The 27,317-nt window shown below is 32.0% G+C and overlaps 3 protein-coding genes across 3 annotated transcripts; 2 read left to right on the top strand and 1 right to left on the bottom strand.

Moving 5' to 3' along the window:
• Window positions 1–679: 679 nt before the first annotated feature.
• NCS54_01209200 (Hypothetical protein) lies at window positions 680–1,848 on the top strand (the record flags this gene model as incomplete). Its single annotated transcript, XM_053157341.1, has 2 exons — window positions 680–961; window positions 1,051–1,848. 2 exons carry the CDS (start codon window positions 680–682, stop codon window positions 1,846–1,848), a joined length of 1,080 nt encoding a protein of 359 aa, XP_053013316.1.
• A 4,722-nt stretch (window positions 1,849–6,570) lies between these two features.
• On the top strand, window positions 6,571–8,447 carry NCS54_01209300 (Cytochrome P450; the record flags this gene model as incomplete). The annotated part of the gene is made up of 6 exons (XM_053157342.1): window positions 6,571–6,669; window positions 6,739–6,889; window positions 6,951–7,010; window positions 7,078–7,338; window positions 7,402–7,767; window positions 7,831–8,447. 6 exons carry the CDS (start codon window positions 6,571–6,573, stop codon window positions 8,445–8,447), a joined length of 1,554 nt encoding a protein of 517 aa, XP_053013317.1.
• Window positions 8,448–8,961: 514 nt separating this feature from the next.
• Window positions 8,962–10,215, bottom strand: NCS54_01209400 (Aminotransferase; the record flags this gene model as incomplete). Its single annotated transcript, XM_053157343.1, has 3 exons — window positions 8,962–9,231; window positions 9,312–10,108; window positions 10,185–10,215. 3 exons carry the CDS (start codon window positions 10,213–10,215, stop codon window positions 8,962–8,964), a joined length of 1,098 nt encoding a protein of 365 aa, XP_053013318.1.
• Window positions 10,216–27,317: the final 17,102 nt, after the last annotated feature.

Consider the following 27,317-nt stretch of genomic DNA (forward strand, 5'->3'; position numbering starts at 1 on the left):
GCTGTTCAAAAAGCACAGGTTAAGCACGATAGACGAGGTCGTGTTGTTGAAGTTGAGCTTCACGAGGTGCTGTTTACCGAGGTGCTGTTATGGTTATAGTGGCATCTAAGACTCTCGGGTTTTCAAGTTCGATCTTGTTGGAATCACTCGTTTCCTCGGCTCGTAAATAGATGTTTCAACGCACAAGAAAAGTGCAAGAACAACCTTCACTGATCATGTCAGCTGTTGCTCGAGCTAGCTTTTAGTCAAGGGCTAGGTGGGAATCTTGCTCAAGCTCCTCGAGCACATCAACCTGCCTATTAAGCCTTCGGGGTGGAGCCGTTCCCCTGTCTGACCAAAGGAAACAGGAAACAGACCTCGTCGAAGCATCTTGGCTGTTGTCATTGACAGGATTTGTTTCAAAAAGGCCAGCTCCACCTTATTCTCAAGAGGATACAAAGCTACATTCTCATCTTGGTGTTCAGTCACGAATGCCAGGGAGTATAGTACGGTACGTTAGTGCGTTGTCCCAAGAAAGGCGTTGCTCGAAAACACCAGATATGAATGAATACGTCTTTATCAATCATTTGATTGACAAGCCCCCTGCTCCGTACTGAAGGCTGAGTGACGCAGCCATTCGTGGTGGAGCAGGTCGTAGGCAATCCATTTAATACCAGCCTTGCGCGATCTGGTGTGAGTGATGTCGACGCAATCTCCTTCAACTACACGGAAACGAAACGAGCAGACATATAGAACGTTCTGGAAGAACATAGTCTTTTCCATGTTGACGCCACTCATTCTCATCAAATTCGCCGTTGCGGCCTCTGTGCCCGTCACCATTAGCGGTCTTGCCTATGTAGCCACCTCACCAGAATTACGGCAAGGCATCTACCACTTCTTGACATCGCCGGGATGGCCGCTTCGTCTGTGCCTGGTGGTGTTCGCCGCCTTGAACTGGAAGAATCTGCCGCTGGCATGGACGGTACGACACTGCCTCGACAAGGAACACAGGAGGAGCTGAGAGAAGTAATGACATGACAACTGACACTGTGGTTTGTCCTTTCCGCCTAGGCTCGCGTCTTCTATAGCTTCGTCTGCCACGACTTCATCAAGCGGGACGAACTCCCACCCCACGCGCTGTTTGGCCATATCGTCACGACTACTCGCAACTCGCCGCTCGACACCGACTACAACCTACACAAGAGCAACAGCACCTACTTTCCAGATCTCGATGTCTCGCGCACGCGCCTTGTCAGCTATCTCTTGACCCCTGGGATCCAGGTCGTCACGGACAATGCCAGGACACAGGTGGTCCGCGACAGGAGCGGCAGGGTCATGGGCGGTGGGTTCAGCCTCGTGCTTGGTTCTGTCTTCTGCAGCTACAAACGCGAGGTCGGGATGCTGGAGAGCTATGAGCTGTGGAGTCGCGTTTTGACCTGGGACCGTAAATGGCTATACTTTGTGACGCACTTTGTGGCTAAAGACAAGGGTAAGAAGGGCAAGGCGTCACCGGGAGGCATTGGCACCGATCGGGACTGGTCGCAGCGCATCATCGCAACGGCTGTTTCCAAGTATGTCTTCAAGCTTGGGCGCTTCACGATTCATCCGTCTATCATACTCGAGGAGAGCCGTCTTTTGCCTGAGCGCCCCGGTGGTGGGTGGCGCGGCGGTGAGCTCGAGGTTGGTGATGTGAGCGAGAAGGTCGAGTCATTGGAGGGAGAGGGAGAGCCAGTAGAGGGCTGGAAGCGGATAGAGCTGATGCGTCGCAAGGGGATGGAGCTCGCTGAGCATTTCGCCGCACTGGATGCTGGGCATTCCCTGTTTGATGGACGAGAGGATGGAGTGCTGGGGAGATTTGTTCTCGGCTAGATCGGTCTTATCCCTAGAATGACAAGTTTGGTACCGAGTTACTGGCTCTTGGCTCAATGGACATTGAAGATGAGCTGAGACCTGAACATACTTGACCGCGGGATATGACAACAGATTCTTCCCAGCCAAGCAGTTGTAGTTGTGGAGGAAATTCTTGTTCAAGTCGCACATGTATCTATCTCGGTCGCATCAGAGCACCTGGGAATCTTGATCACTTGATATACGGACCATCTCGATAGTGTCAGATCTACTTCGCAAAGCATGGACTTTGGACCCCCCACAGCCCTACACGATCGAACCAATACAATTTTGACCAAGACAAGGGTATCTGGTCTCTTTATATTATTTTAAACTATTCCCTCAACACAATGAGCAGCTTGCAGCCAACATGCACAAGCCGTGTAGAGTACACTTTGTCTCCTCATGCGCAGAGAGTCGTAAGTACAAGTACAAGGTCGGTTGCCCTCCACACGGAATTAGATCAGCTGCGGCCCAGCACTGACCATCTCGCCGTGACCCATGGTCCGAGCTTACTTGTCTCTGTAGATACCGTACCTGCATTACAAGCGCGCCTAACCCTGTTCACTCGGAAGCATTCCGACAAAGTAGGATCATGCCACTTGATCGCGGACATTCAATAGCTTTGCAGTAGATCGCGCAACGAAAGCTGCTCGTAGCTGCATGGATAGATGAGGAACGGTAGCACCAGGATTGGTGGAGAGAGAATGTCCGGCTGTGGTTATCGGCACAGCGAAGTTGCCAAGTCTTCAGCTCGAAACTCATCCGATCAAATTGCCTCGGCGTGTTCGGTGAGAAGACAAGAAGAAGAGGCGGAGTCATGGTAAACGTGTCGGTACGTCAAGAACAAACCGACGGATGACTGTGGAGGAATTCGTCCGTACCTATGCATAAGCCTTGCATTTACGGATATATAAAGCCCTATAAGCTATTCGCCATCCCAGGATGACTAGCATACGGCTTATATAAACGATCAGCATAGCCCAGGCCCAGGCCCAGGCCGGCATATAGAATTAAGTGAGGTTGTTAATTAAGTTAAGTCGTGGGTTTTAGACCTGGCTACCCCCCTCGTAATAGACTTACTCTTATGCTAGATTTAAGTACTTAAAATAACATACTTATAAAGCTAGTCCTAAAATTACTTTTTTTAATATAAAAAATAACTAAAAGTTTAATAGTTTCTTTTTAATACTTTTTTTAAGCTATAATTAAGCCTTTATTAAGTATTTTATTTAATTTATTATGTGTATTTTAACTTTATTATAAGTTAAAGCTACTCCTTAAAATATTGTTAATAACTATTCTATTATATATTAAGCTAATAATTAATATAAAATACTATATTTAGCTTTTAGTTATTATATTAAAAATAAAATAAATAAATAAAAAAATAACTTGTAATTTTTATTACTAGTTATTTATATATCAAAAGACTTAGGCTATAAATCAAGTTATAACTTAATATACTTCAAACTTAGTATTAATTTATATTTAAATTAATTTTATAAGTTAAAAAACTAATATATATTTATATTTTAAGAGTGTAATTAAGTAATATAGAGAATCGTAAATTAATTATAATAAGATATATAAATAAAGCTATTTTAGCTATACTGAATATTTTTAATTAGCTTATAAGTAATTATATTAATTAATTAAACTACTAAAATATAAAGAAATATAATAATATAACGGAATATAAATTTAATAAGTCTAATAAAGTGGATTGTAAAAGGCTAGACCCTGTAAGGCCCTTGTATTATAAAGGGTATAAGGCAGCGTAATCGCAATAGGTAATTATAATTACTTATAGATCTTTTTAGCTTAAGAGTTAATAGGCTCTATTGCATTAAAGTGCATACTTCTCCTTCTTTATAATAAGCTTAATTTTAATTAATTATAAAATTAAAAAACTTTATAATATTTCTTTAAGTTATATATTTAGATTTTAATTTTAAAAATAATTCTAATTAAGAAAAAAAGCCTTAAATTTATTTATTATTTTAAAAGTAAAAATGTTTAAAATATTTAAAAAAGCCTTTTAATTAAATAATTAATCTTTTAATTTTAGAAAAAGCTTAATAATTTATAGCTTATTAATTAATTAGCCTTACTTAAAAAGTTTAATTTTCTTGAAATATTATATTATGGCCTTAGTAATTTATATTTAAGTAAATTTAAATTATATATTATAAACATATAGCAAGTATTATATATAAGCAAGTTTTATACTTTTACCTTATAGTATAAGTTCCACCTAAATTAAAAGTTTCTATAAAAAATGATTTAAAATCTAATTTATATTATTATAAGTAAAAAGCCTAAATAAGAATTTATTAAAAAATCTAAATTATCTTAGTAATTTTTTAAGACTTTTAAAAAAATTAATAAGTAAGCTATTTAAGAATTTCATATTTATACTAGTTTTTTTAATCTTTTATTTTTTAAAAATTAAAATGATTTTTAAATATCTAATAAAATTATACGCTTATGACTTTTTTTCGTTATGTTACAGGCTGGGACATATAGTGGCTCGGGCGCTGTGCCGCCGAGCCGATCCCCTATAGTTGCAGCTACGATAGCACACGGACAGTCTGTTAATGAGTTACCCTTTTGCCCTGTGGCTCAGTAGATAAGGGAGCTGCGAGGCCGCAGCCACGGCAGAAGCTAGCTAGCTGCAGCTTGAGCCCCGCAGGGGCCCGGCCGTGTCAACTTAGGTTTATACAAATGCTCTTTTTAAGTATATAACTAATTTACAGCAGTTTTCAGAAATTTAGGGTTTACTATGTTTACGTGCACAGTATGCTGTGACACTTGCTTATCTATGATACTTGCTTATTATATATGCTATAAAAAAGCTTAAGAACTCTCTATTAAATGAAATAAATTTTTTTTTTTTACTTTTTCTAACTTTATAATTACTTAATTAATTTAATTAAAATTACTATAACGTACTTGATAGGTGAGTTGACCAGGCAAGTGAGCTGTACAGCTATACTGTGCACTAAAACCGTAAATCTCTAAGCTTAATAAAAGCTATAATAAAATAGCTATAAACTTAAAAAAAAAGTATTTTTAACTATTTAACTCTTAAATAAACTATATATAATTTTTTTAGATTTTTAAAAAATTTATTTTATATTGAAACAGCTATACATACAGTGCGAATAGTATCTTTCTAAATAACTCCCTAAATACTCATAGTATAAGCTTCAGAAAATTATATAAGACTATATATAGCTTAATTAAGCTATCTTAGAAAATAAAGCTATTTTGGGACTAGTTTAATTTTCTTAGAATTATTTTAAGTCTTTTAAATATAAGGTATAATTACTAAGAAATTTCAAAGTGTACAGCTCACTTATCTGGTCAACTCACCTATCAAGTACGTTACTAAAATATTAATTTTCCTTTTTTTTTATTAAGAATAGTTTAGTTGTATAATAATTTTAATATACTAATTATAAAAGAAAATATATTAATTAGCCCTTTATATTAAAAATATTAATATAAAATAAAAAACTCTTAAATTATAGCTTCTTAATTATAGTTTTTTATAAACTTTTATACTTTATTAAGAAGTAAAATAAAGTTTAATTTACTAATATATGTTTTATTAATAGTATTTTTATTTTTTAATTTATTATAAATCTTATAAGAATTTAAAAAGCTTAAGCTTATTATATAAAAGCTTATTAAAGTAGCTATTAATCACTTAGTTAAAAACTTATTATTTTTTTTAAAAAAAAAAAAAAGTATTTAATAAGCATAGCTTTTAATTAGCTTACTTAAAATAAAAAAACCAAGCTTTATAGCTTAAAGTAAAATAAATTTAATAATATAAAAAGCTATTATAAGCATAGTTAACTTAAATAAAAAATTTAGTATAATTAAGAATATTATTACTTAAAAAGAACTTACTTAAATAAGTAAATAATTAATTTATTTTAAAGAATCTTCTTAAACTATAATATACTTAATAAATATATAAGCTACTTAAGTAGATAAGCTACTTATACTATATAGATAAAAGGACTAAATTTTAATTTACTAAAACATAGTTATAAATTTAAAAAGAGAGTTTTTAGCTATTTAATTAGTAATAAAACTATATAATATTTTTTTTTTAAATTTTTAATAAAAATTTCTTTATATAAAAATAGTTATTTATATAGTAGAAATAGGTTTTATTTAACCTACCTTAATAAGAATTTTTTACAAGTTTAAGATTATTATTATTATTTTTATATTATATAATAAGCTTAACCTTTTTAGTCTAGCTATTTTAAGCCTAGTTTAAACTTTTAAAAAATTATTTAAAATCGTCCTTTAAGGTAATAATTTAAGTAGCTTATATACTTAAGTAGCTTATATGCTTATTATATATGTTAAAAGAAATCCTAGCTAGATGGATATATTTATTAAATAATAAAAGGCTTATATTAAAATAAAAGTGGGTAAAGCCCCTATGAATATATTACTAACTCAGCTAATTAAGTCACCTCCTTCTGGAGGGGGGTCTAAACCCCCCGAGTTCACTTACGATAGGATCATAATACAAGCGGACACGGCCGGTCCCATGGCATGTCCCTCAACCAGGTCAATCGTCATACCCCTGCGTCTTTAAATACACGCATTGTGCACCTATCGACATGCTCGTTCCCTTGACTCTGATGCACACTTCTCATTATCTCTGTGCCCACAATGTTGCAGTATTCATTTGCAAACGCTTTGGATGCGCATAGACTCCTTGAATGGGCAAAGCTTCTCGGTGTGACGTTATTTGGAAGCATTATATCTTTGGTAAGAGATCCTATGAACAATTTCTATCCCTGGATATCCTTGGGCTGTATACTTACAATCAATTGGAAGATTATCTACACACTGGTTCATCATGCCTTCTTCCACCCTCTGGCCAAATACCCAGGCCCCGTCCTCGCAAAGTTCACCAACCTATACAGTGCCTACCATGCCTGGAAAGGTGATATACACACAGACATATTGAGATGTCACGAGAAGTATGGTTCGTGGCGCCGTTTCCCTGAATGAGTAGGGAACGAGTGGCTGAGTCTTTGGCGTGGTAGGGGTATGGGTGCGCTATGCACCGAACCGCGTCTTGATCAACACCGTGGGCGGTCTTCGAGGTAAGATATGCGAATGAGTCCAGCCGTTTCCCAGTGGAAGCTGAAGAGATGGTGAAATCACCAACAGATGTCTATGGCCACGGCGCACCTGTGACCAAAGGCCACTCCTACAAGGTCCTGTCGGCTAGGGCGCCCAACACCCTGACTATGCAAGATAAGGTCCAACACTCTCGTCGCAGACGGGTTCTCAGTCAGGCGTTCTCCGAGAGCAGCTTGCGGAAGTTCGAGCCCGTCATGCAGGCCCGGATTGATAGGTTTCTACGGGTTGTACGTGGTGCCGACCTGCAGGCAGGACAATGGTCAGAGCCTTCGAATATGGCCCATCGATGTGGGTGATGCACGCGGCACCCCTTGCCAGTAAAGATTTGTTTTCTCTGACTTCCCGCGGCAGTCACACATTTGGCATTCGACACGATGACTGCCCTCACATTCGACATCGACTACCGCACGATAGAAGATGGCGAGTACCGCTTCGTGATGGACACAATCGAGAAGTCAAATGTCCGGCTCGCCGCGCTGTGGCAAATGCCCAACCTGACCTTCGGGGGCCTGGATCGCAAGCTACTACCAGAGTCAGACAAGGCAGCCAAGAGATTTGTGTTGTTTCTCCGATCACTGATGAAGATCCGGCTAGGGGAGGACAAAGCGGACAACAACGACATTTTCTCGTTCCTGCAACAGTGCAAAGACTCGGACACGGGGCAGCATCTGACGCTGAAGGAGCTGAGCACGGAGACGGCAACATTTGTCGTGGCTGGTAATTTTGAGCGTCTTTCCGAGATCTGCTTGCAGGCTGGCTGACTTTTTTGGTCGATGGTAGGTGTTGATACCTCATCGACGACGATGGCTGCGATGGCCCACTACCTTTCATGCACGGACAAGGCCTACCGTCAAGCAGTGGAAGAGGTCCGCGCAGCGTTTGACTCGGTCGAGGAAATTCAACTCGGGAAGAAGCTCAACTCGTGCGTGTTCCTAAGAGCCTGCATGGATGAAGCGCTACGCTTGTCCCCGCCGGGAGGAGGTCCGCCGTGGCGTGTCATCGACAACGACAAGGGCATGATGATCAATGGGCAGTTCGTGCCGCCCGGATGCGAGGTCGGCTCGGGGATCTACGCAATGCAGCGCAGTCCTGCGAACTGGGAACACCCCCATCGGTTCATACCCGAGCGGTGGGCCGACGAGGTGGAGGGCCGGCGTCCATATTTCCCCTTCAATATCGGTCCTAGAAGCTGCGTTGGGAAACCGCTAGCAATTGCGCAAATCATGCTGACGTTCGCTCGCCTGCTGTTTGAGTTCGACTTCGAGAGGGCAGAAGAGACAACGAGGAGTAAAGCAAATCTCGACATGTTGGACTCGCAAACGATCCCGTATGTTCTGAGAGACCATGTGACGGGGCAGAAAGATGGACCGATGCTGCGATTCCGCCCGAGATTCTGATGGCAGCCGAGGAACCATGGGAACATGTCTGAAGATAATGGTGTAAGAGTAACTAGGAAGACATAGATAGGGTGTCGCCGTGGCTATCTCTAGCACCGGTATTGCAGACAGACTACCTAGCAACAACGAACCAGACGATGACAAACCTAGAGATTATACAACATGCCTGGGCCAGAGTCAGCGAACGTGGACATTTTCGCATGCAACGATCAAGATACCAATACAGTGCAGATAGATGACCCAGCCGGGGCCCAGGCATGATCTTCTCCATCGTTAGTCCTTTGTCTCAAAGCATCTGCTCCAGTTTACACACGGGAGATGATCCAGCCACTGGACTTGGAAAGGGCCCTTGGCCGTTTGCGTGAGTACGTGCATGTGTAGAGAGAGAAATGGCCTAGTCCATGAGGCTCAATGGTAGCAAAAAGAACACTACTGGCGTTGGCTAGGCTTGAGAGGCAAAATTACATCGTCTCTATGTGCATGTCTCCGTGTGTATCTTATCTATCCTCTAGCACTACAGACGGCTGGGAGTGATGCTGTTCGGGCCATGTTCCGTGACCTTCCAGCACCATCCTTCAGTATCCTCCCGGTTGCCTCGTGCTATGTCTGATAGTGTACGAGCCAGTCCCAGCAGCTGGCTTTCGATCTTGTCTGGGTTCGAAGTGCCAGGGAACGTGAACTTGTCGCTCGTGGACAAGCGAGAGATGCTTCGAATGGGAACAACAACTGCCACCGTACCAACCGCGACCACCTCTTGGATGGAAGAAAGCGTATGCAATGGGACCTTGAATGGAAGGAGATTTCAGTATTCTCGATCAAGGCTTCTTTTTTGGTTTGTGGGGTCGCGCGTAGCAAGTGACTCACCTCGTCACGCTGGATAGTCCAGCCCTGCAGCTCTGCTATCCTGGTCAAGGATGCGCTTGTGACACTCTGCACTGCATTCTCAGCAAGCGGGACGACAAGAGTCTTCTCGGAGCCATCAGACTTGAAGCCCAAGAAGCCGCTGGTGGAGAACTCGTCAATCTTGGTCCGGGTGGCGCTGTCCACGTGTAGCGTGATCCCGTAGCCCTTCTCCTTGGCGGCCGCAGCGTGCTTCCACACGGGCGAGTAGTTCCCGCCGACCTTGAATGGCCCAGTTCCGAAAGGCGCCGTGCGGTCAAAATCCTCCAAGATCAGTGCGTCGGTGGCGGCCGAGCCGTGGTAGGGCAGAAGAGGGTAGACATAAACTGCTAGGATGGACTCCTCTGACGGTGCCAACGCCAGTTGCGCTGAAGACCCGAACAGCACGGGGCGGATGTACAACGCGCCGTTGGACGACGAGGGCGGGACCAGCTCAGCGTTGGCAGCCACCGCCGCGCGGACGCACTCGATGAACAGGTCCTTGGGAGGCGGTGGGAGGCACACGGCCGCAGCGGACTTGGCTATGCGTGCGGCGTGGACCTCGGGGCGGAAGATGACAATGTCGCCTGACGTCTGTCGATAGGCCTTCATACCCTCGAAGCATTGCTGCCCATAGTTCAAGGCGGGGGATATGCCGCTTACGGAGATGTTCGGGTTCGTTTCGAGGACGGGCGCACTCCAGGTGCCGGTCGAGGCATTGTAGCGAGCCTCGACGTGACCCTTGACTGGGATCTTAAGGGAGAGGTCGACGCTTGACCAGTCTGGAGATACCGTGTTAGTGGTTGGCTCGAGGAGTTGAATTGACGTTCTAAGGGGAGGCTGCAGTGTTATTCTTACCGATATCAGAAGCAGGTGGGGGCGGAAACATGGTGTATGTAAGTCAGGTCTCTTGATAGTGAAGATCGTAGGCGTGTTGTGAATGTCGATTCAGCGTAGTGAGGGCTTTCCGAGGAGATGTTCCAAGAAACAGAGAGGATGGGATTCGTCGTGTTATAAGGACCACGGTGATAGGGAGCCTCGTGAGGGCGATCCTATACCCGACTGTGTCTCCGCTGGAGCTTCAAGTGGGGGTCTATATAAATAAGATAGACCTTGGATGAAAATGATGCTGACATATGCAATGCGGGTGAGTTTACAGAGCTGATAAGCATGAGCAGCCTTCCTATCTTCCGAAGAACAAGGGTGTGAATATAGTGCTGGCCCAATCTCCACACCAGGGATGATCGGAGGCAGGGCCCTTGATTACTGAAATCGACTTTCCGGTGCCATTGTGACTTGGCATTTGTCTATCCATAGAGAATGATACCGGAGTTGCGATGATGAGGCTGTATGGCCTTGTCGTCTGGGCAGGCCACCTGGTAGGACAGCCATCAATCCTACACATCATTCATGTCATAAATAACAGAGGTCATGTAGTCAAAGGTAGGGTTCTGTTATGTTCAAGGCTGAAGTTTGCTTCCTTGAGCGCTGCCCTCCCAATATCCGCTCCCACGTGCTAGGTCACGTCCCCAAGGACTCTAGGGTAATCCTTGTCTAGGGACCTGGCCTAGGCCTTGGTATCCGTTACACTCTTGATAGTCGAATGAGGGAGGTAATCTTATAGCCAAGTCGTTTGATTTATATTAGTTTAGCATTTAGATGACTGGAATACCTCAAGAATTGCAATTCTACATCTATCTTCGGCTTGATAGGAGCCAGCCGTTTATAGCTAATGTGATCATCGCGAACCCGCTGAGCCTCGCCCAAGTCCACTGCATTGATCAGGAGGTCGAGGGTCATGAAAAGCGCCATCACCCGGGCGGGCATCGGAGACAGATTGACGGGAATTCTAGGGCCATATTTTGGACTGATTCTCAAGGTCAGGCTTTACTCAACTCTCATAGCGGAGGCGTAATGGGACTCATATGGAACATGGCAAAGAAGCACTCCTCTTGCTGCTGCTACGACATACCTTTCATATTCTTCGTATAATCCAGCGGAGGGCATCTACTCTTCTGATGCATAGAATACAGCCAACGCAATACTCGTTCAGATTGTTCTTCAATAACTACCCTCGTCTCGCCTTGATACACATTGACTGTCCTGCTTTACGTAAGACCTTATAGCCCCTAGCTGAGACAAAATATCACGTAATACTGTTAGCCTGGTAGTCTTTTGAGTAAGTCCACCTTGGGTCTCACCAAGCTCCAACATCCATCCACGTGTGCCAGATAGATAGCCTAGTAGTCAGAGATCTCACTGACAATGCTGGGTATTAGAGTCCAAGATATTAGGTTCGAGCTTCAACTCGGAGTCTTTCCGCACTCGAGTCCACGCTTACAAACGCCACCCGCACGTGCTTCGAACTGAGCTCATATCTGGCCCCTGCCAAAGCCTCCCGCTTGTTGTCGTTTTGAAGCTGCATGATGACAGAGAACTCTTGAGAAAGAGGGAGCGATTCTACAAGACATTCGAATCCGAGCGCATCCCACAATTTTATGGATCCACCACTATCGACAGCAAACCAGTTCTTGTTCTATCTTATATTGAGGGCACACCTTTGGACGACCTAGATGATTCCTACCTCGGAAGTCTCATCGACTCGCAGACGAAGGTACTCGACTTAATGCGCTGTCTTCGAGATTCTGGTGTCATTCTCGAGGATTACGCGCCGCGTAACCTTATCCTCAACGGTGAAGCACTATTCGTGGTTGACTTTGAGGCGTGGGAGGAGAGTCCAGCCGTTCAACACAGATGGCCAGATGACAAGAATCCAAAAGAGCTGCACCAGATTCGTGCAGAGACTATTATTGAGAAAGTCAAGGATCTCATAGAAAGCAGAATCAGGAATAGCTAAGTATACGGGAATAGAGAATCTCTTCACGACTCGAGCTCGTTCGATTGCCACTGTTTCTGAGGGAGGTGGTTGATCTACCACCGTTGAGCAAGTCCGAGGCTTCGGAGCTGCTGAAGTCGCTCGCCGACGGGCAACCCGGGAAGAGAGCGCTCGTGGCAGAGATGATCAAGTCATGACCGACCTGCCACCGGCTGTCGCTCGGGAAGTGGCGTTCCTGAACGAGACGACGGCATCAATCATGGAGTATCCTTGCCCCCTGCGGAATACAGAGCGCGCGACATGGGAGAGCTTTTGGAGACGGAGTTTGCGGGTGAGGACTGTGGCGAAGGCATTCTTATGCCCTTGCTCGTTTACTAATGCTCAGATCATATATGAACAAGCTAATCTGTCAATGATCAGCATCTATAGCGCTTCCACTATCCTCATAGCTTACCCTCTCTAGACTCAGTAGCATCGTTCCCTTTCGCCTTAAAGTATAACCTTTCTTAAGTCTTATAATATCTTCCTAGTGCTGGAATGCAATAAAGGGCATTATATCTTACCTGACGTTTCTTTAAGTTCTACCACTTTATCCTATGTATATATATGACCGCATCTTTATTAATATTCCTAATAGCTGCCCGCTGCGATTCCTTATTAATAGCGTCGAGATACTCCAAGTAGTCGCTACTAAATTCAGAGTGAATAAAGCTAACGAATGTATTGACCGCTGCGATTAGGAAGCTACTAGCTAATATTAGCATTTCTATCTGGATGTACGGATATGCCTTGTGAAGGGTGTTATACTCGTCTTGAAGTGTCTCGCGGTTGGCCTTCCATAAAATAACAGTTTCGCCGAGGTACTGTGCAAGGGTCTCATTCGTAACAACAGGTGCATACTCTCTTGACTCGGAGTTGAAGTCTTCATATCCGAACGCCCTCTTAGCCTCCAGCAATGCCAGCTATGGGCGGTCTATTAACTAGCCGCCTTCGTGGTGGCGCACGCTGCAAATACCTCTGTTATCCCGCACTACTGGGCGAACAGCTCCTGCAACTTCCACGATAGCCGTCTAACGCTTAATACGTGCACAGATCTCAGTTCTCGATTCAGGATCTTCAAAGAGACAGAGACTAAGTGTATATTAGAGGAGGCTGATAACTAAGCAGACTGTAACCTCCTCTGGCTGCTTCTATCGCTTGTAGTGCTTATACTCGTTAATATTACTTAGTGCTAGCCTCGTACTTGGATGAAAATAGGCCGAGGGGTAATGAAGATCCCATATTAAAATATATAGAACTAATATACTCCGGTCGGTTTACTAGTTTCTAGCTGAGTTCTAGGTGCATGCGTTTCTTTATAGCAAGCTCGCGGTGGGCAGCCCGTGCGAGAGCTACTCAAAGAATGCGCCAAGTGATATAGCAGGTTTATGTCGGATTAGACCCTGTATAATAGCTCAGAGGGCGGTCACGTGCGTAAATAGCTAGCTGGGTAATCTCTAGCTTTATAATAGACTAGGCCTAATTAGGAAGGCTATATTAAAGCCTAAAAGAGAAAGAGGGATTATTATTAAGAAAAATAATATAAGTAATATATATATATTAAGGTAATTTATATAAATAACTTTAATTTATAATAATTAAAAGGCTTATATATTAAGTAATAATTAATAACTAAAGTATTAATATATAAAATATTTATTAATAATGCTTTAAGTAATAATAATAAATATAAATATAAAACTAACTTTTAGTAATAACATACATAATAAGCGAGTGCACCAGACAAGTAAGTGCACCACTTTGAAAGTTCTTAGGATTTACACCTTAATTTTTAATCTCTTTAAAAAATTCTCTAAAATTAAGGAAAAATATTAGAAAGCGATAATTTTAAAGTTTAATTATATAAAATAAGAAAAGTATTTAATATTTTTTATAGATTTTTTAAAAATCCTTTAGTAAGCTAGTTTAAAAAAAGTCTTATTCGCACTATATATAGAGCTATTTCTTTATAAACAGATTTTATTAAAAATATTAAAAAATTATTTTTAGATATTATATAGAGTTATATTTATAGAAATATTCTTTTTAACTTCATAGCTATTTTATAGCTACTTTTAGAGACTTAAGATTTAGTGATTTTAGGTTATATAGTATACTGGTGCACTCACTTGTCCGGTGCACTCGCTTATTATATACGTTAATTAAATTACTTAATTTAATATTCTTAAGGTAAAAGTAAAAAACTAAGATTTATAAGTTTATATTAACTCTCTTACTAAGAATAAGCTTAGTCTTTTATTAAATCTTCTTATAAGGCTAAATATATAAAATATAAGAAAAAAAGACTTAGAGACTAAGTCTATAATTATAAAAAAAACTATATTAATATAAGTATAAGATAATAGGCCTTAATAGCTAGATTAGGATAAAATTATAAATAAAAAATAGGTCTCTAATAAGTATAAGACTTTAATTTACTAAGCCTTTTATACTAGCTTAGCTATAAGACTCTTAGGAGGCTCTTATATATATAATATCTAGCTAAGGTTATCCTAGTTAGTTAGTAGCTTTAATAGCTGTAAAGGACTGAAAAATAGAGGAAATATAGTCTTTAAAGACTATAGGGTAGGTAATAGACATAGGAGGTGAATAGGCAGAGGAATTAGTCCTTATATAAAGCTAATTAGCTAGGTAAGGAATTATAGAGTAATAAAAGTAGGGCAAATAGATAATAGGGTTAAAATAGAAAAGACCAGCTTCTAATTGGTATTCTTATTATCTATATTAGTTGAAGATCTAAGGAGCTATTTCTAAAAGAAGGCATATAGCTTATATAGCAAATTGCTCGGAACCTTTTAGCCCGATTCAGATAAAAGCAATACCGTTGGATAGCCCTAATTCCGGGCTTTAAAACCCTATTAGTTTTACTAATAATAGATAACTAGAAGCCGAGTTACGGCATAATAGATATTAAAACCTATAAGGTTTTAAACTAGGATATTTAAAACCAGATAGAAAATACCTTATAGAAAGAGATGGATTTAATAGTATTATCGGGCTTATGATAAAGCCCTAAGTCCGAAGTCACGTGACCTTCCTAAAAGGGAAATAAGCCCAGAAAGGGCAGTATTGACACTCCCTTATAACTTGCTTATCTAAGCAGCTATTGATTAGGCAAGCAATCCATAGGGAAGCGCATAGGCTAAAGTATAGGGTAATAAAATCCTGGGTTTATATCTTATAAGCTTATTTTTCTAGAATTTTATTTATAAAGGATCTTCTTAGAAATAAGATATTTTATAATAGCTGCCTTATATCCTTATAGGTTTGAATTTCTTTATATTATAATTTAACTTTTAATTATTTATTCTTAGTAACATTAATACGATTTTAAATATTAGAATTAAAGCTATTTAATAATATAGTTTATATTTAAATTAAATTAATAGATTTTATTTTATTAACTATATAAATTATATACCCTCTCTTAGAAATAGCTCTTTAGATCTTTAATTAATATTAATAATAAAAATATTTATTAATAATTAATTTTCTATATTTTAATTTTATATTATATTTCCTTTATTTTTATTACTTTATAATCTTTTACTTAATTAATTAGTTATTTATAGGAATTAATTTTACTACTTATTTACCTCTTATTTCTATCACTTACCCTATAGTCTTTAAAGACTATATTTCTTTTATTCTTTAGTCTATTATAAGTAGGTAATTATACACTACCTTATAAGCCTAATATAAGCTAAGCTATAGCTAAGCCTTTGCTATTACTAGCGATAGTAATTAAACTTATAGCCTCGCACTAGGAGACCTATGAAGTGCTAGAATAATTATAATATAATTAGGTAGTATACTAGTTAAGCTAATAGACCTCTTTTATAGAAGATTAATTAGTTTTAGTCCTTTATATTAAAACTATGCTATACCTTTATTTATATAGCTTCTTAGGGGTTTAAGGACTTACTTATTTATAAAAAGCTACTTAATAAAGCCTTATTAAATTATTTAACCCTTTATAAAGCAAAGGAAATAAACTAATAATTCTTAGATGTCTTTAAAGCTATATATCTATTACTTTTTAAGTTATAAGTCTTTATATATAATATAATAAAAAGAAATATAATAAAAGAAACTAAACTTATAATTATTTTTATAATTATATATATAAGATAAGCCTTTAATAACCTTAAGGAATCTTTAAAAAAAGAGAGAATAATATATAAAGCTTTTATAATAATTAACAAAAATAACTTAGAGGGAATTAATAAGCTTAAATAATAAAAGTATTACTTAATAATTACTATAAAGAAATAAAAAAAAGCTTAAGAAGCTAGAAATAAGAGTATATAGCTAAGATACTTAATATATAACCTTTTATGCCTCTTACTAATTATTATAATATATTCCTAAAGAAAAGATATAAAAGAAATAAGCTAAATATATATTAAAAAGAGATAAAAAAAAAGATTTTTTTTTAGCATTAATAGCTTAACTAATTAAATATAAAAAAATTAATTAAAAGATATAACTTAATTATACCTTATTAGCTCTTATAATTAAGAAATAATACTATTAATTACTAAGTATTACCTTTTAAGAGATAATATATTATATAACCCTAAGATAATATTATATATTCTTAGAGATACCTTAAGACTTAAGAACCTATAAGTTACCTTAATATGGGATTTATTTTAATTAGAAATAAATTAAATATTAATAAATAGCTATAACGATATTACTATTAGCTTAAAAGGGGCTAATAATATGCTTTAAAATATTACCTTATATATTAATCTTATTATTAATTTAGTTATTTTTATTAAACTAAGAAAATAACGTTTTAAATAAGATATAAGGCTAAATAAGAATTACTTAATAATAATAAATAGTAACCCTCTTAAAGAGATAAAAGAAATCTATAAGTAATAAGTCTTAGAGTACTAAGAGCTAGCTTAATTATATTAGCCTAATAAGGCTATTCTTATAATTAATAAAGCGCTTTATTATTTATAAGAGAAAATATAAATATATAAGCTATTTAATATAAAAAATACTTAAAAAAGACTCCCTTATATAATATTAATACCTAGGGCACCTAAGACTAAAGGGTTTTTTTACCTTATAATAACTTTAAGAGATATAAGATTATAATTAAATAACCCTTAGGGTTTAGAAAGGATTATTATAATTATTTATAATATATATAATATTATAAAAGCTCTTAGTAATTTAATTTAATTACTTACTATATTTATATATTATATTTATTATTATTATATCTTAAAACTTTATTTAAAATTAAAGTAATAAACTTTATATTAAATTTTATTTAAAACCTTATTTTATTTACTAAGAAACTTATATATTAAACTTTTTATTTATGAATTTTCTATTTAAACTATATTTATAAAATATAAAAAATTTTATAATTATATTTCTTATTATTATAAAGTAATAAGGAATATTAACTCTTTAATATATAAGGGGTAATTATATTTAATATAACTAGTAAGGTTATAAGGAATTTATTTTTAGAATTTAATAAACTTTTATTTATTACTAATAAAAATATTTTATAATTAAAATAAAATGTAATTAAAGGCTATTAAATAAACCCTTTAAAGGTCTAATAAAGGTTAGAAGACTATAAAGAGCTTTTTTAGCTCTAATAATCTTATTAGGCTAGTTTATTTTAGTTTATTTTAGGTAATTTAGGATAGCCTTAAGGCTTAGCCCTAATAAGATAAGTATATTAAGAAGGCATAAAAGTATAATATTATATTAAGTTACTTCTAGGCTAGAGTTATTAAAACGGAAAATATATTAAGTAATTTAAGTTACTATCTTATATTATATTATTACTAATAATAAGGTATTTAATCTTAATATAATATTATTTAGAAATTATATTAATTATTTAATCTAGAGAAATAAATCTTTATTTATTTTATTCTTAACTTATATTTATAAGGATTTCTCCCTTAGCTTTATAATATAAAAAAAATCACTAATTGATTACTTATTAATTATAATATATTACTAATTAATATATATTAGGCTTTAAACTTTATTAAGTAATACTTAAAGCTTAAGATATATTTTTTTTATAAATATAATTACTAAAAAGCTAAATATAAAGATCTAGCTATTATTTATAATTAATTTAAGCTTATAATAAGTATAATTATAAATTATAATATTTAATTAAATAATATCTATAACTTTAATAAAATAAGCTTTTTTATAATTATAATTATAAATAAATAATTATTATAGGCTTAGAAAAGTATTTAAAGCCAAAATAAATCTAACTTAAAAACTAAATATAAATTATAATTATTTAAGTAATTAATATAAAAAGCTAAGTAATTTAATTATTTAGTATTAATATAAATTAATATTACTTTATTAATTAATATTAAAAAAATAACCTCTTAGGTAATTATATAATTATAATAACTTAAAATAATTAAATTAATAATAAGATTAATTTTAAATATTTTAAATATTTTAATTAATATAATATATATAATAAGCGAGTATACTAGATAAGCAAGTATACTAAAAATCCCTTATCTAATATTATTACTATTTAATTAATTAATTCCTTATAATTAGATATATCTTAATTAAATAAAAAAGCTAGATTATTTCTTATACTTTAGGCTCTTTAAAATAACCTAGATTTAAAACTATAATAAACTATAAGGCTTTACTAGGTTAACTACTATGCCTTACATTATTAGCATAATAGCATATAATCTCAATGCGATATTATCCTAAAATTACATAAACTATTAGATCTAAAGGAATAGATTATTATTTAGTTTATTCTTAACCTAGATTCACGAGGATTTCCCCCCTAGCTATATAATATAAAAGAAATAGCTAATTAATTACTTACCGACCGCGACGCATCACTAGTTAGCGTGCGCTAGGCTTTAACCTTTGTTAAGTAATACCTAGACCTTAAGATGCTTTTTTTTCATAAATATAATTACTAGAGAGCTAAGTATAAAGATCTAATTATTATCTGCAATTAGTTTTAGCTTATAGCAAATATAATCGCGAAGTATAGTATCTAATTAGATAATATCTATAATATTAATAAGATTAGCTTTCTTATAGGTATAATTATAAGCAGAATAGTTATCATAGGCATAGAAAGGTATAAAAAGCTAAAAGCAGTATAGCCTAGAAACTAAGAATAAATTATAATTATTTAGGCGATTAATATAAAAGGCTAGCTAATCCTGCTATTTATTATCAGTATAGGCTAATATTATCTTGCTAATTAGTACTAAGAAAATAACCTCCCGGGCAATTAGGCTATTATAATAACCTAAAATAGCTAAACTAATAATAAGACTAGTCTTAAGTAGCTTAAATACTTTAATTAATATATAACTAATTAATTAATTAATATCTATTATCTCTTAATTCTTAATAACTATAAAAGTTATTACTTTATTAAATTTAAGAGATATTATAAGGAGAATAAGATTATTAAGCTTTATATACTACCTTATTCCTCTTATTTATTTTAGCCCCTTAATATTAAGTACTTTAATATACTTAAGAGTACTTATAATTAAGAAATAAAGCATCTAATTAGATACTTTATAACCTATGTTTTAAAGACTAAGTTCTTTTTAGCCTTTTATATTATATTTTAAGCTATTATAATAAAATAAAATATTAAGGGGGCTTTTAGAGGAGCTAGGCTTATTCCTCTTTAATATAGAAAATATGATCTTAAAGCTTAATATATAGCTATATATACTAATGCTAGTTAAGGAGGTAACTAAACTATTAACCCCTTGGGCCTTAAGGACCCTAAAGATTATACTTAAGGTTAGATCTTAGTCTAAATACCTTAAAAGATAAATTAGAAGGCATTAAAGTAGCTCCCTAGAGTCGATTTTAGAAGCTCTATAATCTCTTATAAAGGGGATAAAGGCAATTATATATTAGGTTGCCTTATTAATTGCTAAAAATAAAGACTTTTAAGAGGCAAATAAGATATTAAGCTAGCGCTAGAGGGTAAAAAGAACCTAACTATAGAAAAGAGGGGTAATAATAGTAGAGGAAGAAAGGTAAATAATTAATTAGATAGATATTAATATATAGGTAGTAGCTAAATTATCGCGGAGTAGTAATTAAGGGAGGTCGGCGCGAGCGGGAGTTTAGTATTATAGTATCTACGGTAAGCCTAGTTATAATATAAGGACCTATTAGGTAGTAATTAAGATATCTAGGGAAGAGTATAGTAAGTAGTTTTAATTAATTAAATAGTTTATAGTATTTTTATAGTAACTTCTATCTTTAAGGTAGAGATTTTTAGTATATTTACTTATCTAGTATACTTGCTTATTATATATATTATAATTAATTAATTTATTAATTTTTATTATTTTTTAATTCTTAATAGCTATAAAAATTATTATTTTATTAAATTTAAGAAATATTATAAGAAAAAAAAATTATTTAGCTTTATATATTATTTTATTTATTTTATTTATTTTAGCCTCTTAATATTAAATACTTTAATATATTAAAATAAGCTTATAATTAAAAAATAAAATAATTAATTAAATATTTTATACTTTATATTTTAAAGACTAAGTTCTTTTTAGCCTTTTATATTATATATAAGGCTATTATAATAAAGAGAAATATTAAAAGGGCTTTTAAAAAAAATTAGCTTTATTTCCCTTAACCTAGAAAGTATAATCTTAAAGCTTAATATATAGCTATAGACTTTAATACCTACTAAGGAGGGAGCTAAGCCCTTAACCTCTTAGGTCTTAAGGACCCTAAGGATTATACTTAAGGCTAGATCTTAGTCTAAGTATCTTAAAAGATAAATTAAAAGGTATTAAAGTAGCTCCTTGGAGTTAATCCTTAAAGCCCTAAAGTCTTTTAAAAAAGAAATAACAATAATTATATATTAAGTTATCTTATTAGCTATTGAAAATATAAACCTTTAAGAGGTAAATAAAATACTTAGTTAATATTAAAAGGTAAAAAAGAATTAGCTATAAAAAAAAGGGGTTATAATAATAAAAAAGAAATAAGTAATTAATTAAATAAATATTAATATATAAATAATAATTAAAAGAGATTAATATAATTAGGTATTTAATATTATAATATTTATAATAAGCTTAGCTATAATATAAGGACCTATTAGGTAATAATTAAGATATCTAGGGAAAAATATAATAAGTAGTTTTAATTAATTAAATAATTTATAGTATTTTTATTATAATTTTTATTTATAAGAATAAAAGAAAATAATTTATTTACTTAATTAGTTTACTTATTATATATATATATTATAATAAAAGCTAAATAAATAATTTAAAAAACCCTTAGAAAATTAATAAAAAAAGTAAGATTAAGTATAAAAAATTAAAAAATATAAAAAATATTATTTTCTAAAACTATAAGATAAGTAATAAAAATAAGATATAAATAAATAATAAAATTAATTTTTATAAATAATTAATTAGTAAAATAAAATATAATAAAGTAATAAAAATAAAGTAATATAATATAAAATTAAAATAAAAAAAATTATATTTAATTAATATTTTTATTATTTATATTAATTAAAGCTCTAAGAAGCTATTTTTAAAAGAGGGTTTATAACTTATATAGCTAATAAATAAAAATCTATTAATTTAATTTATATAAAAACTATATTATTATATAGCTTTAATTCTAGGCTTTAAAACCTTATTAGTTTTAATAAAAATAATTAAAAGCTAAGTTATAATATATAGAAATTAATACCTTAAGAGTTTTAAATTAAAATATATAAAGCTAAATAAAAAATATCTTATAAAAAGAGCTAATTTTAATAGCTTTAATAAGCCTTTAATAAAGCCCTAAGTCTAAAGTTATATAACCTTTTCTAAAAGGGAAATAAGACTTAAAGGGGCAATATTATAACTCCTTAATATCTTATTTTTCTAAGTATATCTAACTTAGGTAAATAAGCTATAAGAAAGCGCCTAAAATATCCTATAGGGTAATAAAATCTTAGGCTTATATTTAATAATTAAATTTTTTTTAAAATTCTATTTATAAAAGATCTTTATATAATAAAGACTTTTATAAGTATCTAAGTTAATTTCATAATATAAGTTAATTACTTTATAAAAACTTTATAATTATTTTTTTATAGCATAGCATAGGGGGTATAATACTATATATATACATATATAATATAAAATAATATTAAGTATTTAATTAAAAAAAATAAGTTATAAATTATAAGATTTTTTCTATAACTATATAGCTTAATATTAAAAGGGGTATAATTACCTAAATAATAATATCTTAAAGTATATAAAAAGTATTTATTATATAGTAATAAATATTTAATATAATAATTAAAAACTAGCTAAAACTAAAAGCTCTATTTATATAGTTTAGCTCTAATTAGTTAATTATATTAATAAAAAAGCTATTAAGTACCTTAGAGGCTAAGACTAAACTAAATAATAACTAAGATTATATTACTTTAGTCTTATAAGTTTCAGTTTAAGAGGCCTAGATTTTAAATATAAATAAATCTAATTAGAGTTAAAAATAAGGCATTATCTTAAATTATAATAGTATACCTTAGCTATTACGCTACAGGGTAAAAAATTAGGCTATAATTGCTATTATAGTAAAATCAGGATCTAAAAGCATTTAAACACTGCCCCACTAATATATAATCTATTATATTATCCCTTAATACCCTCTCTATCTTTAATTATCTATAATAATAATAAATACTATTTAATAATAATAAAATTTTCTTAATTATTTATATAAATTATACGCTAAATTAGGATTTTAATATAATAGCCTAAGCCCTTATTATTTACAAGGTAGAGATAAGAAGAACTTATTATAATATTACCGCTAAGGTAAAGTATTTATTAATTATTATTTTTAAAATTTATTAATATTAGAAAACTTAATAAACTTTAAATAAAAAGCTAAAATCTAAGTATCTTAAGAAATTTATAATTTAATAAATTTAATATATATTAGTATTACTTAAATATAATTATAAGATTGTATATAAATTACTTATTAATTATGTAAGTAATACTATCTCTTAGATAATAATATATTAAGTTATTTATTATTATTATAATTATAAATAATAAATAATATAAAAAATATTATAATTAAAAAACTAATTTATTAGTAATTATTATAATATTAAGCCTAGAAGAAAGATATTAAAACTTAATTAAGGTATAGAAATTTAGAAATTATAAGGATATAGGGCAGCTATTAAATCCGCCGACTAATTAGGGTAACCCTAGCTAGTTATTATATATATAGAGACTTCTTAAAAGCTCTATAGCTAAGCCACTATAAAAGGCTTAGTAAATTAAAGTCTTATATATAATAGAGACTTATCTTTAATCTATAATTTTACCCTAATTAAGCTATTAAGGCCTATTATTTTATAATTTATTAATTTCTTCTTAATAGATAATTAGCGCGAAATTAAGATAAAAGAGTTAAAAGAACCTTATTACTCCCTGGAATAATTATCTACTTTATAATTTATTATAAAGGGTAACCTAAGAAATACCCTATTAAACTTTCCTAATTTAAAAAACCTTAAAGAGCTAATCTAAGAGACTAAAGGGCACTATAATCTACTACTATTTATAAGCTAGCCTTATAGCGGCCTATCTCTAATAAATAAGGTAAGTATTATAAACCTCCTCGACGCAGATTAATAATAAATGCCAAAACTACTATGATTAATAAAATCTTATACTAAGAGAGATACCTCGCCGAGGGGAAAATAAAGGTTAACCTTAATAATCTCCTCTTTATCCTTATCCTCGGCCTTAACCTCATTAAATAAGTTAAAAAAGAGCTATAAGCGCAAGGAATAAAGGTAGAAGAGATAAGTAAAGAAAAAAAAGTAAAAAACCCTCTTATTAAAGATCCTAGAATGCCTCGCAGATTAACTAGCTAATACCTAGCCTAGGGACTATAAAAGGCTACCTAGATATAACTATAAGATATTAAGTAGAAAGGCTATTATTATTAATATTAATAACTAACTTAAGGTAATTAATATAAGTAATTAGCTTTATATAAAAATAATACTAAAGTAATAAATTAAATAGGTAATAGATAAGCTTATTTACTTATTATAGACTAATTAGTATAATTATGCTATAGGCTTAGTAGAAGAACTTATATAAAAAGGGTTTAAGGTATTTATATAAAAATAATATATTAACTTAGAGCTCTAAGAAAAATAAGTAAGAGATTAATTTATAACTATAGCCTAAAGGCCTAATAAGGTATTAATATAGTATTTTACCTATTAATATATACTCTATAAGAGCTTATTAAAAGAATAAAAAAATAATAGAGCTATAGCCTATTATTTTTTCTATAACCTATATAATAAATTAAAAAAAAAACTTAAAAAGTAAAAATACTTTATATAAAAGGCTTATTATATTATATAGAAAACTAAATGCCTCTAGATCTAGATTATTAATTAAAATAGTTATCCTAAAAAGAAATACCTCTAAGATAATAGTAAATAACTAGGTAAGAGGTATTATTCCCTTAGCGGCCTAAGTTATAAAAGAAGCTTTAGAAGAGGTTCCTCTAGTAGGTATAACTCATGCCTTATATTAAAATAAGGCCACTATAATATAAGTAGTTTAAGTATGCTTATATTAGCGCTATACCGGGGATAAAGAGGAAATAAGCTATTGCCTAGGTATAGAAAATATAGCTATTAGGGCTATAAGACTTAAATATATTATATTAAGATATATATTAATAGTAATAACCTCCTTATAAACTAGACTTGCCTTAGAAATAAAGGTAGGTTATTAATAAAAGTTAATAAAGTTAAAGCCTAAGAGCTTAATTTATTAAAAAACTAGAGAGAGTAAAAGTTAAACCTAAACCTTTATTCTTACTTATATAAAAATAAGTATTAATTAAAAAAGTAATTATAGCCTTTATATTAATTCTCTAAGGAGTAATTAAAAAAGAAATTAAGGTTTTTATAGATATTAATATAGAGATTAATATTATTAATATAAAGCTTATATAAAAGCTTAGCCTTAAGCTAATAAGTAATTATATAGCTTTTAGGCTTAAGTTTTTTAAAAGAGAAAAAGTAAACCTAAGAAATACTTATTAATTAACCTTTTTTCTTATTAATTTATATAATAAATTATAAAAAATATAATAAGTATTAGCTAGGTTAGAATTTAAAAATAACTTATATAATATTATTTTATTATAACTATTAATAAGATAAGAAAGTATAATAATTAATTATATTACTAATAAATAGTATTATATTATAATTATTATTACTAATCTAATATTCTTTGCCTAAGAGATTATTAAAAATAAAAAAAAGGTATATATATTAAATATTATAATATTTCTTACCCTAAAGGAGGTTACTTAATAAATATATAAAGCCAAAGTAGGTATACCTATAAAAGTACCTAAGGAGCTTCCTCTAGAACTTAAAGGATTAAAAAGGTTCTTTAATAAATAAGTAGTAAAGTATATATTAATACTTATAGAAGCTATATATAAAATTAACCTAATTAAGGGAAAAAAAATCCCTATATAGTCTATTATACCCTATAAATAAGGTATAATATTAGGCCCTTAGGGAATATATCGCGGAGAACTTAATAAATAGGTATATATAATACTCTATGAGTAGGGCTAGTATATTAATACTTTTTATCCTTAAGAAGAATAAAGGGCTAAGGCTTTATATAGACTATAGAGGGCTAAATAAGGTAATAATTAAGAATTATTATGCCTTTTTATTTATTAATAACCTACTAAATAGGCTCTATAGAGCTAAATATATATCTAAGATTAATATTTATAATGCCTATTATAAAATTAAGGTTAATAAAAAAAACTATTAAAAGATTACCTTTTATATAAGATATAGCTACTTTAAGTATATTATTATATTATTTAGATTAATAAATATATTAATTATTTTCTAAGTATATATTTATTAATTATTTATTAATTTACTTAATATATATTATATCTTATATATAAATAATATTTTTATATATTCCTAGACTAAGAATAAATATACCTATTACTTATAAGAGGTTTTATAGTAACTTGCTAAAGTATAGCTCTATAAAAAGCTATCTAAGTATAACTTTTATTAATAAAGCATTAAGTTCCTTAGATATATTATTATATAAGAGGGTATTTAAATAAAACCTTTATATATTAACTTAATTAAAAAATAATTAATATTAACCTCTTTTAAAGATATATAAGTCTTCTTAGGATTTTATAATTTTTATTAGAAGTTTATTATATATTACTTAGTAATAATAAGCCTTTTAATAAAATAATTAAAAGGTAATAAAAATAAAAAAAAAACTAAAAACTTTAGTTAATCTAAGGAGGCTAATAATACCTTTAAAAGCCTAAAATATACCTTTTATTTCGTGATTATCTTTTATTACTAAGACCTATTAAGACTAATTAGGGTTAAAATATATATATTAATTAAAGTAATCTTAGGTATTCTTCCCTAACTAATAGACTCTTAATAGTGACTTATCGCTTATTAGTCGCAGAAGCTTTAGGATATAAAGTAATGCTAGGCCACGGGGCAATAAGAGTTACTAGTTATAATTAATAGCCTTAAATACTAAAGTTATTACCTATAAGGCCTCTTAGAGAAGTTCTTAATCCTTATTAACTACTAAGCCCTTATAGGTATTATAGAGGTATTACTAAAGAAGCTAAGAGGTAGACTAATAAGATAGGTCTATAAACTCTCTACTTTTAATTTTAATATCTAATATCAGCCTAAAAGTAAGAACCCTATTAATAGCCTATTAAGGCGGCTAGATTATATAAAGGGAAAAGTATTATATAAAAATATATTCCCTATATTAACTAAGAAGCTAGCTCTTATGCATAAATTACCACTAAAGCTTTAGTATATTATTACTAGCCTTAAGGGTAAGACCTAAGTTATAACTATATATATATATATTATTAGAGTAATAATAAGAGGCCCTATCCCTTATAATAAGTATATACCAAAGAATAACGCTTATTAT

Source organism: Fusarium falciforme, chromosome 10, assembly GCF_026873545.1.
Source record: "Fusarium falciforme chromosome 10, complete sequence".
NCBI lineage: Eukaryota > Fungi > Ascomycota > Sordariomycetes > Hypocreales > Nectriaceae > Fusarium > Fusarium falciforme.